The sequence below is a fragment of the Enhydra lutris genome, unplaced genomic scaffold (genome assembly GCF_002288905.1).
Source record: "Enhydra lutris kenyoni isolate GAN:26980312 unplaced genomic scaffold, ASM228890v2 scaffoldscaffold12, whole genome shotgun sequence".
NCBI classification, from domain to species: domain Eukaryota; kingdom Metazoa; phylum Chordata; class Mammalia; order Carnivora; family Mustelidae; genus Enhydra; species Enhydra lutris.
Window position 1 is genome coordinate 79755794 of NW_019154096.1, and position 13887 is coordinate 79769680.

The window sequence follows — 13887 nt, forward strand, 5'->3', positions numbered from 1 at the left end:
TTATAATTTGGAGGAAAAAACCATACTGTGGAGTATCGTGAAGCTAACATTTTTATTTTTTGAAATGAAGTCATGCCCATCTGTGAATTATTTCTTAAAAGAAAAAAAAAACACTTAAATTGGGCAAGTGTTTTCCCACTTTTGAAACACCTGCTTTAAAGATAAGAAGCACCACATGGTTGACAGTGACCCAAACCACAAGAGACACGCAGGTGCAGGGGACTGTTGGTTTGGGGAGAAAGATTTTGTCAGACGGCATGTGCAGACTTCGCGGAGGCCCAGCTGCTCCTGGGCACACGGGGACATGGGAGCTGGTCACCTGCCCGCCCACGGTCTCCCTCTGCTGCTGCAAGGACACAAAGCGTACAGAAGCCCGCTGGTTCTGCGCAGGGCCACAGTGGGAAGTCCCTCCACCACCCAGAAGCCCGGATGTGGACATAGAGGGGACCATGTGCGCCTCGTGGGCAGTGCAAGGCCCATCGCTCTGGGCCGCTCTGCCTCCTCCCCTCCCACATCGGAAACAAGGTGCTATTGCAGGAGCAGCGGCGGCCAGCACGGTGTGGTCGCCCCCGCCCCGGGCTCCCTGGAGCTCAGGAGGACGCGGTGGGCAGCACAGGCTGGGCTGATCCTACCCAGCAGCTTTTCTGACCCAGTTCCCAGCCTCTGCTCGTGGAATGTCCCAAACCCACCGGACGCCAGGGGCACCGAGGCCGTGGGAGTTAGTCACCCATCCCATGGCACACAAGGGCGGGGGGGGGGCAGGTGGGGTCGGGTGGCCTAGGGTTCCCACGGAGCTGCTCAGATGTCCCTGGGAAAGGCCCATGGCTGGGAGCTCCCTCAGGCCGGCCAGCTTCCCAGCAGAGGTGCAGGGATGGAGGTGGGCAGACAGGGCACAGCCGGTCGCTCCCACAAGGGCTCCTCAGGGCCATGTCTGCCCTGAAGCTCCAGGAGGGCAGTCGCTGGGTCCCACGGCCACAGCCAGCCTGCTTTTCGCCGTCTCCTCCCGAGGGCCACCGCTCAAGAAACCCCACACTTTCACCCGGACTCAGGGCCTCAGCCTTGGCTTTTTAGGGACCCGGCCAGCCTGTGGGCTGCCCATGTCTACAGCTCTGTAGCTCATCAAATTCGGGTCGGGGGCACCTGGGTGGCTCAGTGGCTTAAGCCTCTGCCTTCGGCTCAGGTCATGATCTCAGGGTCCCAGGATCGAGCCCCATATCGGGCTCTCTGCTCAGCAGGGAACCTGCTTCCCCCCCTCTCTGCCTACTTATGATCTCCGTCAAATAAATGAATAAAATCTTAAAAAAAAAAAAATTCAGGTCCAAACGTCTCAGCCTCGCAATGAAGGAAGTGGGAGTGAGGGGCAGTTTTCTTTTGCTGCCAGAATGAATGGCCACCAATGTAATGGCTGAAAACCACACCTGTGTAGTACCTCCTGCCTCTGGAGGCTGAATGTCACACCAGGGGCGGGTCAGCGGCCCTCTGCCTGGGCTGGACCGTGGCTAGAGTGCTGGGAATACAAGCACTTCCAAGCCCTTTCAAACAGTTGGCCAAATTTTGGTTGTAGGGCTCAGGTCCCCTTTGCCCGCGGTCTCACAGCCAATACTGGTCTTTCCCCCTACAAGCTGTTTGCATTTCTTCTAGCACTTTCCATGTGGTCACTGCCAGCAAGGGCCAGCCGAGTCCCTCACAGGCTCGCAAGCCCTCTGACTTGCCCTTCTCTGTCTCTCTGACTCCCGCTGGAGAAAGCTCTCTGCCTTTTTAAAGTACTCATGTGATTCGATGGGGCCCACACAGATAATCCTGGATAATCTTCCTATGGGCATCCTGTAACATTAATTCCTTCTGCAAAGTCCTCTTGCCCTGTAACGTAACGCAGTCCTGATGTAGTCCTTCGTCTGTTCCTTCCTCCCCTTCGTCATTTGGGGAAAAATTCAGGGAAGAGTAAAGAAAAAAGATGGGATGAAGTTTAATTCCTCACGGAGCTCCAGCAGGACGGGCGCAGCAGGACGTGGAGTCAAGGATGTTTATAGCAGCTTTAGTCGTAATTTCCAAAACTTGGAAACGACCAAGGTGTCTTTCAGTAGGTGAATGGTCAAATACACTGTGGTCCGTCTAGACTATGGAGTATTATTAATGATAAAAAGAAGTTATTTATCCAGCCATGAAAACACAGGGAGAACCTTAAATGCATGCTATGAAATGAAAAATAAAAGCCAATTATAAAACATTCTGCAAAAGGTAAAATCATGTAGACGGTAAAAAGATGAGTGTCTGCGGGGTGAGTGGGGGAGAGGAACAGGCTAAACACAGGGATTGTTAGGGCAGAGAAACTACTCCGTATGACAGCATAACGACGGACACATGCATTGGACATTTGTCCAAGCCCGGCGCATGTGCAGCGTGAAGAGTGAACCCTCACGGACCGCAAGCATGAAGGACACCCCAGCGCAGGCTCGTCTCTGGTCACTTACGTACCATTCCAATGAGTGTGTTGACAGTGGGGGGTGCGGTGCGTGTGCTGGGACGGGGCATGTGGAAAATCTCTGTACCTTCCGTCCTGTTTTCTTTGTAAACCTGACAAACCTGCCCTAAAAAAATCAAGTCTTTCAAAAACAGAATCAGAGACACAATTCCAGGCACTGCATTCTGCCAGCAACACAGCCGTGCATCGAGTGAAGAAGGTGAAGGCCCCGTGGGACATACACATGGGGGCTTCCTCCAGCCACGCCCTCCAGCCCACGTGGCCCCCAAGCAGCCCACAAAAGGGGGACCAGGACTCCCTGCACTTGAACAAGTCTCTAAGCCCCATGCATTTTAGAATGGAACACGGTGCTCCCTGCCAACAGGGCACGTCTGTGATCGCTCTGAGTAGCTGCTGCCTCTGAACTCGAAAACAATCCACATGCAGTGTTCTGAACGGTAGGTAGGTAGTCGCTGAAATCTAAGTAAATCAAAGAAATTTTTTAAAATAAAGGTGTTCATGGAAGAACAATGAACAGGGCAGCTTCCTCTGGGATTTCCTTCAAACTATTAAGATATATAGTCCGCACTAGGCTTGGGGGAAATTTAGATATATGTTAGACTTAAAAACCAGTGTATTGAGACATAACTCACGTTAAATAAGATGGACCCACTTTCAGACTCGAGTTTGGTGGGTGGTCCAACAGCCGCATACACCCGCGGAACCCTTTCTCCAACAAGATACCGAACGTCCCCATCACCCCAGAAAGCCCCTCTGCTTTCTCCCGGTCAGTCCCCTCCCTGCCCCACAGCCATGCTCGCCCCTATCACTGGGGACCACTTAGCCTCTTCCAGACTTCAGGGTTCTCCAGAAAAACAGAGCCAACCGCATCTATGTGCCTATATTAAGACTCATTTTGAGGGACTGGCTCCCAGGACTGCGGGTGTCGGCAAGTGTGATGTCTGCATGGCGGGCCGCGAAAGCACGCGGCAGTTGGCCATGCGGCCTTGAGGCAGAATTGGATGAACGCCCCCACCCCTGCCGCTGTCAAGGGTACTCTCCGTTCATCAGACCCAACTGACTATAGGTGTTAATCGTATCTGCCAAGTACTTTCACGGCAACAGCTCTATTCACGTTCAATTAAATAACTAGGTGCTACGCCCCAGTCGCACAGACCCAAGACCGTCACTCTGACAATACACGTGGAATCATGCACCGTGTGTGGTTTTGCGCCCGACTCCTCTCATTCAGCATGAAGTCCCGGAGTCATGGACACAAACAGTCACCCCTGTCTGCACCGGCACCCGTTCCTTTTTATCACAGAATCGCATCTCTTGCACGAATACAGCAGGCTAGATTCTAACACACGCCAGGCATTTCACACTTCGGCCCTGAGATCCAAAAATAAGAAAATAAGAAAACTGCCAAACGCCAATTAGAACCCGGAGTGACTCACTGAGATATTTAAACCTCTTTAGGTCATAAAACAGAACAGCTAAGAGTCTCTTGCCGGCCAGCTGACGCATGGGGGGACACAAGGCAGGCAGCACAGTGCTCTCCGGAATACGGCGCCTCCGTGTGGCTTCTGCTGCTTTTTAATTTTAATTTAACGAAAGCTCATTAATAAAGAATACAGCCTAAACTTAAGCCAAACGTGGTGCTATTGCTTCAAAAGACATACCTGTAACGCACACCAGAGCACCCGTTTGTGGGGGAGCCTGATAGCTAGTCTTTCAACCGCTCGGGGGCAGACTGGCTAACTCTACACGTAGAAAGGGATATTACAGCCCCGTTTCTCTGCTCATCTTCACAGCAAAGTGTGGTTACCGTTTCCAAGCCCCTCCTCTCCCTTTCTCTGAAACCCTCTCACAACAGATTTGCACAGTGCACTGCACAGCAACCGCTCTTGTTAAGGTCAGCCATGGCATCCCAACTGTTACACCACACAGGCCATCCTCAGCATTCATCACGCAGCATTGGGGAACCGGCCACTCCTGTCCCCGTCTTCACCCAGCTAGGGACTCCGTGGGCTTCTGGCTCTCTGGAAGCCCACCTCATGGTCATTCCTCCTCGGCCTCCCTTGTAGTTCTGTAGTGGTCCCTTCCCCATCCACCTTCCCTTCTGGGGTGAGCTCGCCAGTCTCTCCTGGTTTGAAACGCCTGTAGATACTCTCATTCTCTGAATTTACGCCTCCAGGTGGCAACTCCTCCGTGTGTGCCAGACTTCTGTGTGCCTCTGCCTTTGCAGCAGCTCTGCAGTTCTCAGCCAGCCTGGGCTCCCGCTCAGCGGCCCCCTCTGCAGCCCCTCCCATCTCTGAGTCAAGAAACTCCTTTCCACCAGGTGCACAGCCCGACCGAGGGCAGCCATTCCTGAGCGCCTTCCTTCTCTCGCACTACATCTACCGCACCTGTAAATCCCAGGGCCTGTGCTTTTCAGGTGCTCATCTCTGAAATCTGACCTATTCTCACCCCCCACCGGCACATTCATGACCACCCAGCCCTCATCCTCTTGCCCAGATGACCCAACGACCTGGTCAGGAGGCTCCCTGATCTGACTCTTCGTGCGCCCACCCCCGTGTCTTCTCGGCAGAGCGGCCACACTGACCCCGTTAAAGTCCAGTCATCACCGCCGCCCTCTGCTCGCCACCCCGTGGCCTCCCGTCTCGTGTGGAGCCCATCCCCTCCCAGGCACAACCTTCTGCACGTGGCCCCACGGGTCACTCCCTCCTCTTCCCGAGGTCTTCTCCCACCACCTACTGCTACGCTCCCATCCCTCCTCCCCCGCTTCACTTTCCTCTCCAGCCCACCTGACTCACTACACACCTTGGTTCTTCTCTCTGTCGCCGTCGGTCCCCCGGAGACGTGGAAGCTCCACGAGCACAGGGCTGGTTCGCTCCGTGGACGTCCGCGTCCTGGAGACCGTGCGCAGCGCGGGGCCCGCAGCGGGAGCGGCCAGTTGGTACGTGCGGGGTGGGAAATGCTCCCGATGGGGAACGGTCGGCTTCCAGTGGTGTGATGCGGTCACTGCCACATTCACCGTGTCACGGGAAGAAGGTGCGGTTTCAGACAATCCGTCCACACGCCCAGAGCGAGACGCCCACGAAAGAAGGAACAATGAGTCCCGTCGTGCCGAGACGCCAAAAGTGCCCTAAGGCGGCGTCCCGGGGGCGCAAAGAACCGCGGCACTAACACCCTGGCGGACCGCGTGGGCTCTGAGCGGCGCTGCGGCCCAACGGGGACTCGGAACCGCGAGGGCTCTGCCCGAGCTGGAGGGGCACCCACCGTCCCGCCAGCAGGCGCACCGGGAGCACGCGCGCAGGTGCGGCGCGCGCAGGTGCGGCGCGCGCAGGTGCGGCGCGCGCAGGTGCGGCGCGCGCAGGTGCGGCCGGGGCCCGGGCCCGGGGTTCCGCCCGCCACCCTCCGAGTGCGCCCTCCATTGGCTGCTCCGCCCACGAGCCGCGTTCCCATTGGCCCCGGATTAGACTGGGGGCGGGCCCGGCTCGCGCTGGGGCGGGGGCTGCCTCCAGCCCTCCAGGACTCTGCGACAGAGGCGGGCGGTGAGCGGCAGCCTAGCGACGGGCCTCCAAGGACGCGCCCGCCCCGACCCCCTGTAACCCAGCCGCTCTGGACGCCCGGGTCCGGTTCGGAGTGGCGCCGGCACGGGCTGGGGGGCGTGGCGCAGCAGGAGGCGGCTTGCGCAGGCGCGGTCGGCACGCCCGCAGCCCCCGGCAGCCCCCGCGGCCGCGCCCCTCCCCGCCCCGCCCACGCAGGGGAGCCTCCCGGCGGCCCCGCCCCCGCCCGGGCCTGCGGAGGAGGCGGAGGGGGATGACGTCATCGAGCGGGGCGACGGGCATTGGGCGCCATTTTGAAAAGGGGAAAAAAATCCCTCCCCGGCAGCCGCGGCGGCGGCGGCGGCGGCGGCGGCCGGGCTGAGGTGCTCGGGCGGCAGTAGCGCGGCGGCCGCCTCCTTCGTGCGCCGCCGCCTCGGCGCCCGCCTGCCCGCCCGCCCGCCGGCCGGCCATGGCAGGTGAGCGCCCGCGCGGGGCGAGGCGGGCGCTGGGCTGCGGGCGGGGGGCGCGGGCGTGGGCGCGGGCGCGGCGGGCGCGGGGCCCTGACGCGCCCGGTGTGTGTCCGCAGGGGCCGGAGGCGGCGGCTGCCCCGCGGGCGGCAACGACTTGCAGTGGTGCTTCTCGCAGGTCAAGGGGGCCGTCGACGAGGACGTGGCGGAAGGTAAGGCCGCGCACCTGGGCGGGGGCGGCGCGCTCCCCTCCTCCCGGCCGCGGCCCCGGGAAGCCTGCAGCCCGGGCCGGCGCGGCGTCCGCTCGCGGGGAGGGCGCGGGGCCCGGCCGCCGGCCCGGGGGCGGCCCGAGGGTTATGTAAGGGAGCCAAGGTCACCGGGCCTGCGGCGGGCTCTGCTGGCGGCGCGTCCCGGCTCCTCCCCGCGCGGGTGGCCGCCGCCTGCGTTCGGCCGGGCTGCGGGCGGAGCGGCGGGCGGAGCGGCGGGCGGAGCGGCGGGAAGCGGGGCTCGGGGCTCGGGGCGGGCGGCGGGAGTGGCGGGCCGCCGGGCCGGGTGCGGCGCTCTCTGCGGCTCCGACGGCCGCCGCTCGGCTCGCGGGGCGGGCGCTGCCCTCGGGCCTCCGACGCGCGACGCCTTCCGAGCTCGCGGACCCCGCGCGCTGCTTCCCCGGACCGCAGCCCTGCGGGACCCGGGGCCGGCGTGTCGGCGGGAGCGGCCCGTGAGGCCCCGTCTGCCGTGCTCCCGCGCGCCGGGTCCCTGGAGCGCTCAGCGGCGTCCCCGCCGCCCCTGGCAGGGCGACCCCCGCAGATCCCCCGAGACGGAGCGCGCGCAGATCGGTAAACACGCAGCGGCGTCGGAGCGGCTGGTGCGAGCGGAGGTTTGGGCGCAAACACGGGGTTACCCCCGCGCTCGTGCGAGCTGCGCGTTCGCGCTGCGTCCGCTGTCCCCGGGAGAGCCCGTCCCGCCGGCGGTGCCCCCTCTCCGCGCACGCCTGGGCGCACGGACGCACGGACGGACCGACGAAGTGCCGCGTGCCGGGGCGGGCGTGGCGCTCCGAGCGCGGGGTCCGCGCCGACGTGACTGTTCGCCGAGTGGAGCCGATGGGAACTCTCTGCGCTTGTCCGTCCCGACCTCGCGGTTTTGCACGGACGTGCAAGTTTGCTGTTTCTGGAAGGTTTCTTTGTGGTCGTTACTCGGGCGTCTTCCGGCGGCTGCATGCGCGAGCGTTCTCTGTCATCCACCGGGGCTCCGGCCGCGGTGCTCAGGCGGGGCGCGCGCCCGGACGCCCCTCGTGTCCGTCGCCGGGTTGCGGCCGCGTCCGTGCAGTTGCGTCGTTGCCGGAGAAGTCGTGGGTAGAGGACACGGAACGGCAGCAGCCCGGGGTGGTGGGGACAAGCGGAGCGGAGAAGCCGGTACCGAGCTCGGCCGTGGTGGGGAAACGTTGGCGGGAGGTGGAAGGTGCGGTGATCTGAAGGAGCTTCTCGTGCGCTGGCGTGTGCTTCCGTGTCTTGGTGGAGGTTTGCGGCTCGCGATGCGTTTGCCCGGGTCTGAGCTCTCCGTGGAGGAGCGCCCCTGGACCCGCGCACAGTGGACGTCTTTCTGCCTCCCGAGACCATGGCTGAGGCGCAGGCGGGGGCCCCGTCCGCACTTGGCGAGGGCAGCACCTGGTGGCGCCAGGCAGTTCCGGACTCAGTGCTAAGGCCGTGCGTGCAGTGGGCTGAGGCTTGTGATTTCTTTGTTGTTTTTGAAACTGATAGTTTGGGGGACTCGAATCATAACCGTGCGGAGCCGTGGAAACGTGACGGCTTTTTCTTTTCCAAGAGCGGGGTTTTGCTTACGCAGGGGCCAGGTTAGCATAGCACCGTCAGGATTTCTCGTTGCTTGCAAGTAGGATTGGAGCTGGGCTTGGAGGGAACCTGGTTGTTTTCCTGCTGGTGACAAGGTGCGGGAGAGACCGTCCCTGCTCCTCCCCCGGCAGCTTGCTGCTAGCGGCTGTAGTCCCCACCCTCCGCAGCTGCGCAAGGTGAACTTCTCTGCCCAGGAAAGCAAGAATCGAGACTAAAAACCGGGCGAGGCTTCCAAAAGGAAGTGAAAAGGGAAGTGGTTTGTTAGCTTGTGCCTTCAAATCCTTATGCTCCAGGCAGTGAGCGCTGTGCGGAAGCTGTTGGGTGTCCGTGCAGATCTCCGTGTGTGCTGCTCAGTCACCACTGCCCAGTCCCTAAGCCCTACGCCCTTTCCTTGGGCGACTTGCACTGAACAGATGATGTTTACAGATGCCATATGATACTGTAGTCCTTTGCTAGTGTGTCTCATCCAGCTGGAAGGCTGAGTGCCCCCCCACACACACACACCTTGTAGAGGACCCAGTCTGCAGTGCTGCTACCAACAGACAGCGAGTGCTCACTGCTGCAGACGTGGCTCTGTTACCTGCATCTGTTAGTTCCCGGTCACACGGCCCTAGGAGGGAGGGACTGTTCTTCCCAGTTCTAGATGCAGAAGCCCAGGCACAGAGGGCCATTAACTTGGTCAGCAGCCGCTGTAAGGTCAGAGCCAAGGTTTGAAGCCAGCCTGGCTGGCTCCGGAGGCAGCACTGCTGCGGCCCTCGAGGTGGGATGTGGCTGCCAGCCTGGGGATGGCTCCTTTGAGAGTGCATGAGAGCGCTCACTGGCCAGAGTTGTAGGAAAGCAAATGAAAATGAGATGCCTTGAGAGCAGGTGTCTCTCCCAGGTTAGGAACAAGGGTTAAAGCATGGCCATCAAAGAGCAGATGTCACAAAGATGGTTTGACGGGGAGAGCCTGGAACCCCTGTGCACCCAGCCGACGAGGCAGTAATTCTGTGAGTTACTTAAAGCGTGATTGTACTCACTTCTTCCAGGAAAGCTTTGGGTCCTGCTGCCTCTGCCCATGGATTGTTTTTCCAGAAAAGCTGTGGGGAGGGCTGGAGGAGGGCTTTGTAACCACCTATGACCTGGTTTTATAGCTTTTTGTGTAGCCTGATGACCGCTGGTTCGTCATCAGTAATTTTACATGTCTTGACTTTTTACTTGATGGTTTTGTTTTAATCTGTTTCTTAATCCGTGATCTGGTCTACGGTCTTGAATTTGACATTAATCTTTTTCTAAAAGGATAATACTAAATGTTAATCTGTAACTCCAGCTTAAGTCTGGGGAGTTGTATAAATTCTATGGGTATCTCAGTGATATGGTCCAGCTTTTCTAAAAGGGTTTATGTAGATATATTATTAAAGGAAAACCTTGAAGTTGGAGAAAGAAACAAAAACTAAGGGCATTTGGGTATCAATATTAAGCAGATACTGTGTTTCATAAATTTGAGCTACATCTGATTTCAGAAATGTTAACATGTAAGAACCTGTGCTCCCTACAATCTGTGAAATCCAGTATTTGTGAATGCAAAAATCATATTATTTTTAGTGTTGTGGGTTTCTTTTCTTTTCTTTTTTTTTTTCCTGTATATAGCAAGTGAACACTCAGTAGTATTTATCATTGATTTTTTTTTTTTTTTTTAATTGTGATGGGACCTGTGTCTGGCTGTTTGAAGTATTCTAATCTGATACATTGTCTACATTCCATTGTAGGGTTCCCATTTACTTTGTATTTGTATCTGTGCCATCCTAAAAGTTCTCCAGGAAAGCATCTTGTGGGGGGAAGCCATGAAACAAGAAAACGATCTACTTACTAACATTCTTGCTGTTTAATTTAGAAGAGAGTTTCATGGGGAGATTGTCCTTGTGGTTTTCTTAAGGTTAAGGCATTTCACATACTTAGGAGCACAGCTACATTGTAATGCTTCTGAAATCAGGCTGCATGTTCAAGAACCTGGGCTAACTGTAGTTATATAATCAGATGTAAGTATGAGATTTACGGTAATATTAAACCGTACTCCTCATTTTTTTTTTTTATTCCTTGATTTTAAAGGTCTTGTTTTGGGATGCCTGGGTGGCTCAGTTGGTTAAGCGTCTGCCTTTGACTAAGGTCATGATCCCAGGGTCCAGGATTGAGCCCCACATGGGGCTCCCTGCTCAGTGGGGAGGCTACTTCTCCCTCTCTCTCTCTCTCTGCCTGCTGCTCTCCCTGCTTGTTCTCTCTCTAAAATAAATAAAACCTTAGGGGGGAAAAAAGTTTTGTTGGGAAATTCTGGGTTTAGTTCATGTCTCCCATTTATCAGGTGTGAAGGCCTGTTCTGAACCTCAGCTCAATTATCTAGAATAGATATCAAAAGATTTTTGTCAGGGAGCCTCTGGGTGGCTCAGCTGATTGGGCATCTGCTTTCAGCTCAGGTCATGGCCTCAGAGTCCAGGGATGGAGCCCTGGTTGAGTCCAGCTCCCTGCTCAGCATGGAGTCTGCTCCCTCTGCCTCCCATGCGAGTTCTCTCTCTCAAATAAAGACATAAAGTCTTTAATTTTTTTAAAAAAATTTATTTTTGTCAAGATTAAACAATCTGCAGTGCTTTTGTTTCCTGTAAAGTTTGAGTGCTAGGTATGACTGTTAATTAATTCTCATGTATTTTAGGGTGTTTGGGTTTGGTTGTAGCTATTCTTAGACCTAAAAATCACAGTTTCTTGATTTTTTTTTCCCCTGATTTCCCCCCAGTCTCTTCATTCTTCTTAGATCCCTTCAGTTAGGCCTAACCACTTGGCTCTTGTATTATTACTCAGGGTTCCTTTCTTGCTAGTACTTCTTTCCTCATACTCTGTGACCCTTGCTCTTGTTTCTTTCCCAGCCAAGAATTTTCTTCGTGTTTCCTGCCTACCTTCCACACCCTACCAGTCCTTCCACCGTCTGCTTTCTCTCCCCAGTTTTAGTGCATGGGTTAGTCTTGTCTCTTTAACTTGTTACTCAGGATATGGAAAGGCAAATCCCATTTCGATTGTCTTACTAGCTTTGTGTTAACTTGAGAGGTTACTTACCATGTGGTTTTTCATCTGTACAGCCGGGGTACTGTTCCCTATGGCGGTGACAGGTTGTTAGGAAGATTCCACACAAATGCAGGGAAAGCTCTGGTAAACAGGCACACGCGGTAACTGGTAACTGTGGGAATGTTGTCCTAAGAGACACTTTTGCACGGAAGAACTTACTCTGTGTTGCTTCCAGGAGCCAACTAAAGAAAAGGAAGGGTGTTACAGGGCGCTGCTTTCAGCTTAGCTCATCTGAAAGTTCACAACTATGTCCTCAAGGGCAGCTGGTGTGGGTGTTGGATTAGAGGAACCCTGTTCCTGCCTCGAGAAACCCTCTGGTGAGACAGACACCCTCCTGAGAGCAGAGGGAGTAGAGGGAACGTGCTTGAAGCGCCTCGCACGCAGACTTGGGTGGGAAGTGAAGGTGAGGAAATCCGGGTGTGGCAGGGTGTGCAAAGGGAAGAGGTGAAGAATGTTCCAGATGGAGGAGGCTTGGAGAGGAGATTGGAGAGAGCATGGTGCATTCTGGGAAACAGAATGTTTGGCCGGTCTTTCAGCAGAGAGGGTAGTGGCCCTGTTGAGTTGAGGGGCTGAGTGGCCAAAGTGCCCAGTAACAGCCTTGGATCACCATGCTGAGGACTTCTGATTGTACCTTCAAGTGATCCTGAGTGCAGGCCTTTAAGATTCCAAGCAGAAGAGTGATACCAGTTTTACCTTTTTTTAGGGAGGTCACTCTGGCCCTCGGAGAATGGTTGGTGAAGGGGGAAGAATGGAGGCCAGCAGGAAGTTACTGCAGGAATAAAAGCTGGAAATGGGGCTTACTCGAAGTCAGAGGTCTCCAGGGGTGTTTTTGTGAAGGGCCAAGTAGTCAGTATTTTAGACTTTGCAGGCCAGGCAGTCTCGTGCTGCTACTGAGCTCAGCTCTGCCTGGGTGGCCGGCGGACGCCGCGGAGGCTGGCCCGCAGCACTGTGCCGACAGCGGAGCCCGGTGCCCTCGGCCCGCCCCGGTGCGCAAACTGCTTCTTGAGCCTTTGGCCCCGGGAGGATCAGAGCGCTTTTGTTTGTGTGGGTTTTGTCTGTCGCTGTTTCCTGTATTTGAATTAAAACGGAGGAAGTTAAGGTATTTATTATTTCACTTTAAAGTAGTAACGAGTCTGATACATGGGAACAAGACATCTTCCATGAAAAACAACTTTCTCAAACAAGCAAAAGACCTAGTGAGAAGACGGGCCTTGTTTCACACTCTGTGGACCCTCAGGCGGGGTCGGCAGACGGCGGCGGGGAGTGGGGTCTCTCGCAGCCACCTCGCTGAGGTCTGCGGGGAAAATCTGGCCTCTCGCCCAGGGTCGGCAGGAAGAGGAAGGAGTGAACAGCCGTTCCATGGAGGCCGGTCCGTAGCAGCGCGGCCCAGCCCGGCGGATGACGGCGTCCCGGGTTCGGTGGTGCGCTGGGACCGCCGCTGTCGTGAGCTCGAGCCGCGCGCGCCGGAGCCCGCTGTCTCCCTCCCGTGCTGAGCCGGTTCTCGCTCGCGGGCTCCCAGCTCCGGCGCCGGGCTGTTCGCGTCTCCGTGCCGGGCGTCTCGCCGCAGAAGGTCGGAGCGGGTCGCGCGTTACCGCCACACGGGCTTCGTCGCAGAGTCGTCTGTCGGGAGCGGTCGGGGCGGCGGAGCAGACACAAGCGCCCCGCAGTCCAGGTCCTCCTGCAAGCGGGCACGCGAAGGTCGGCAGCCCGCGCGGGCCGGAGCATCTGCGAGGCCCGTCGGAGCCGCTGCCGCTGGTGCGTTGTCCTGCGGAGGAAACGCGCGCTCCGCTCGGGCAGCGCCCGGCCCGACCCCAGCACGTGCTTCTCCTCCAGCCCAGCTCGGCGCTTGCAGGCGGAGCGGCGGCCGTTTCACCGCAGCGATCGTCGGGACACGCGCGCCCGGCCAAACTGATGCGTCCGGCTGTGCATCCGCACGGTCCTAGGTGAGACTGGCGCGCCTGCGTGCGTGTGTCCGTGTGCGCGTGTCCGTGCGCGCGTGCGTGCGTGTGTCCGTGCGCGCGTGTCCGTATGCGCGTGCCTGCGTGCGTGCGTCCGTGTGCGCGTGCCTGCGTGCGCCGCCCGGCCGTGCTGCTGCTGCCGTGCTGGGAGCGAAGGGCTCGCACTTTCCCCCGCCCGTGCCCTTGTTCGTCCGTGCGGCCGGCGGCGCGTCACTAGGAAGGTAATTTTGACCTCTGGGACCTCTGGAAGGTTCTCGGGGACGCGGGGGTCCGCAGAGCCCGCTGAGCAGTGGGACAAGAGGGCAGATTTCAGGACCAGCAGTCCTTCCTCATCCTCTCTGGATTTACGTTTCTGTCTCAGTGTAAAACCAGAGAGCTCAGTATGCATGTGTGTTTTTAACATTTATGTGTTTATTTGACAGAAATCAAGTAGGCAAAGAGGCAGGCAAAGGGGGAAGCAGGCTCCCCGCTGAGCAGAGAGCCCGATGCGGGGCTCGATCCCACGACCCTGAG

At 57.6% G+C, this 13887-nt stretch overlaps 1 protein-coding gene across 1 annotated transcript in view; it reads left to right on the forward strand.

Annotated features, from left to right (window-relative positions):
• Window positions 1–6473: 6473 nt before the first annotated feature.
• LOC111144887 (protein phosphatase 2 regulatory subunit Bdelta) overlaps window positions 6474–13887 on the forward strand; it is a 46351-nt gene continuing 38937 nt past the window's right edge. Inside the window, exons 1-2 of the mRNA XM_022499470.1 lie at window positions 6474–6488; window positions 6599–6691. Of these exons, the coding sequence (XP_022355178.1) occupies window positions 6482–6488; window positions 6599–6691 (100 nt within the window). The 5' untranslated portion in view covers window positions 6474–6481. The remainder of the gene's footprint in view (window positions 6489–6598; window positions 6692–13887) is intronic.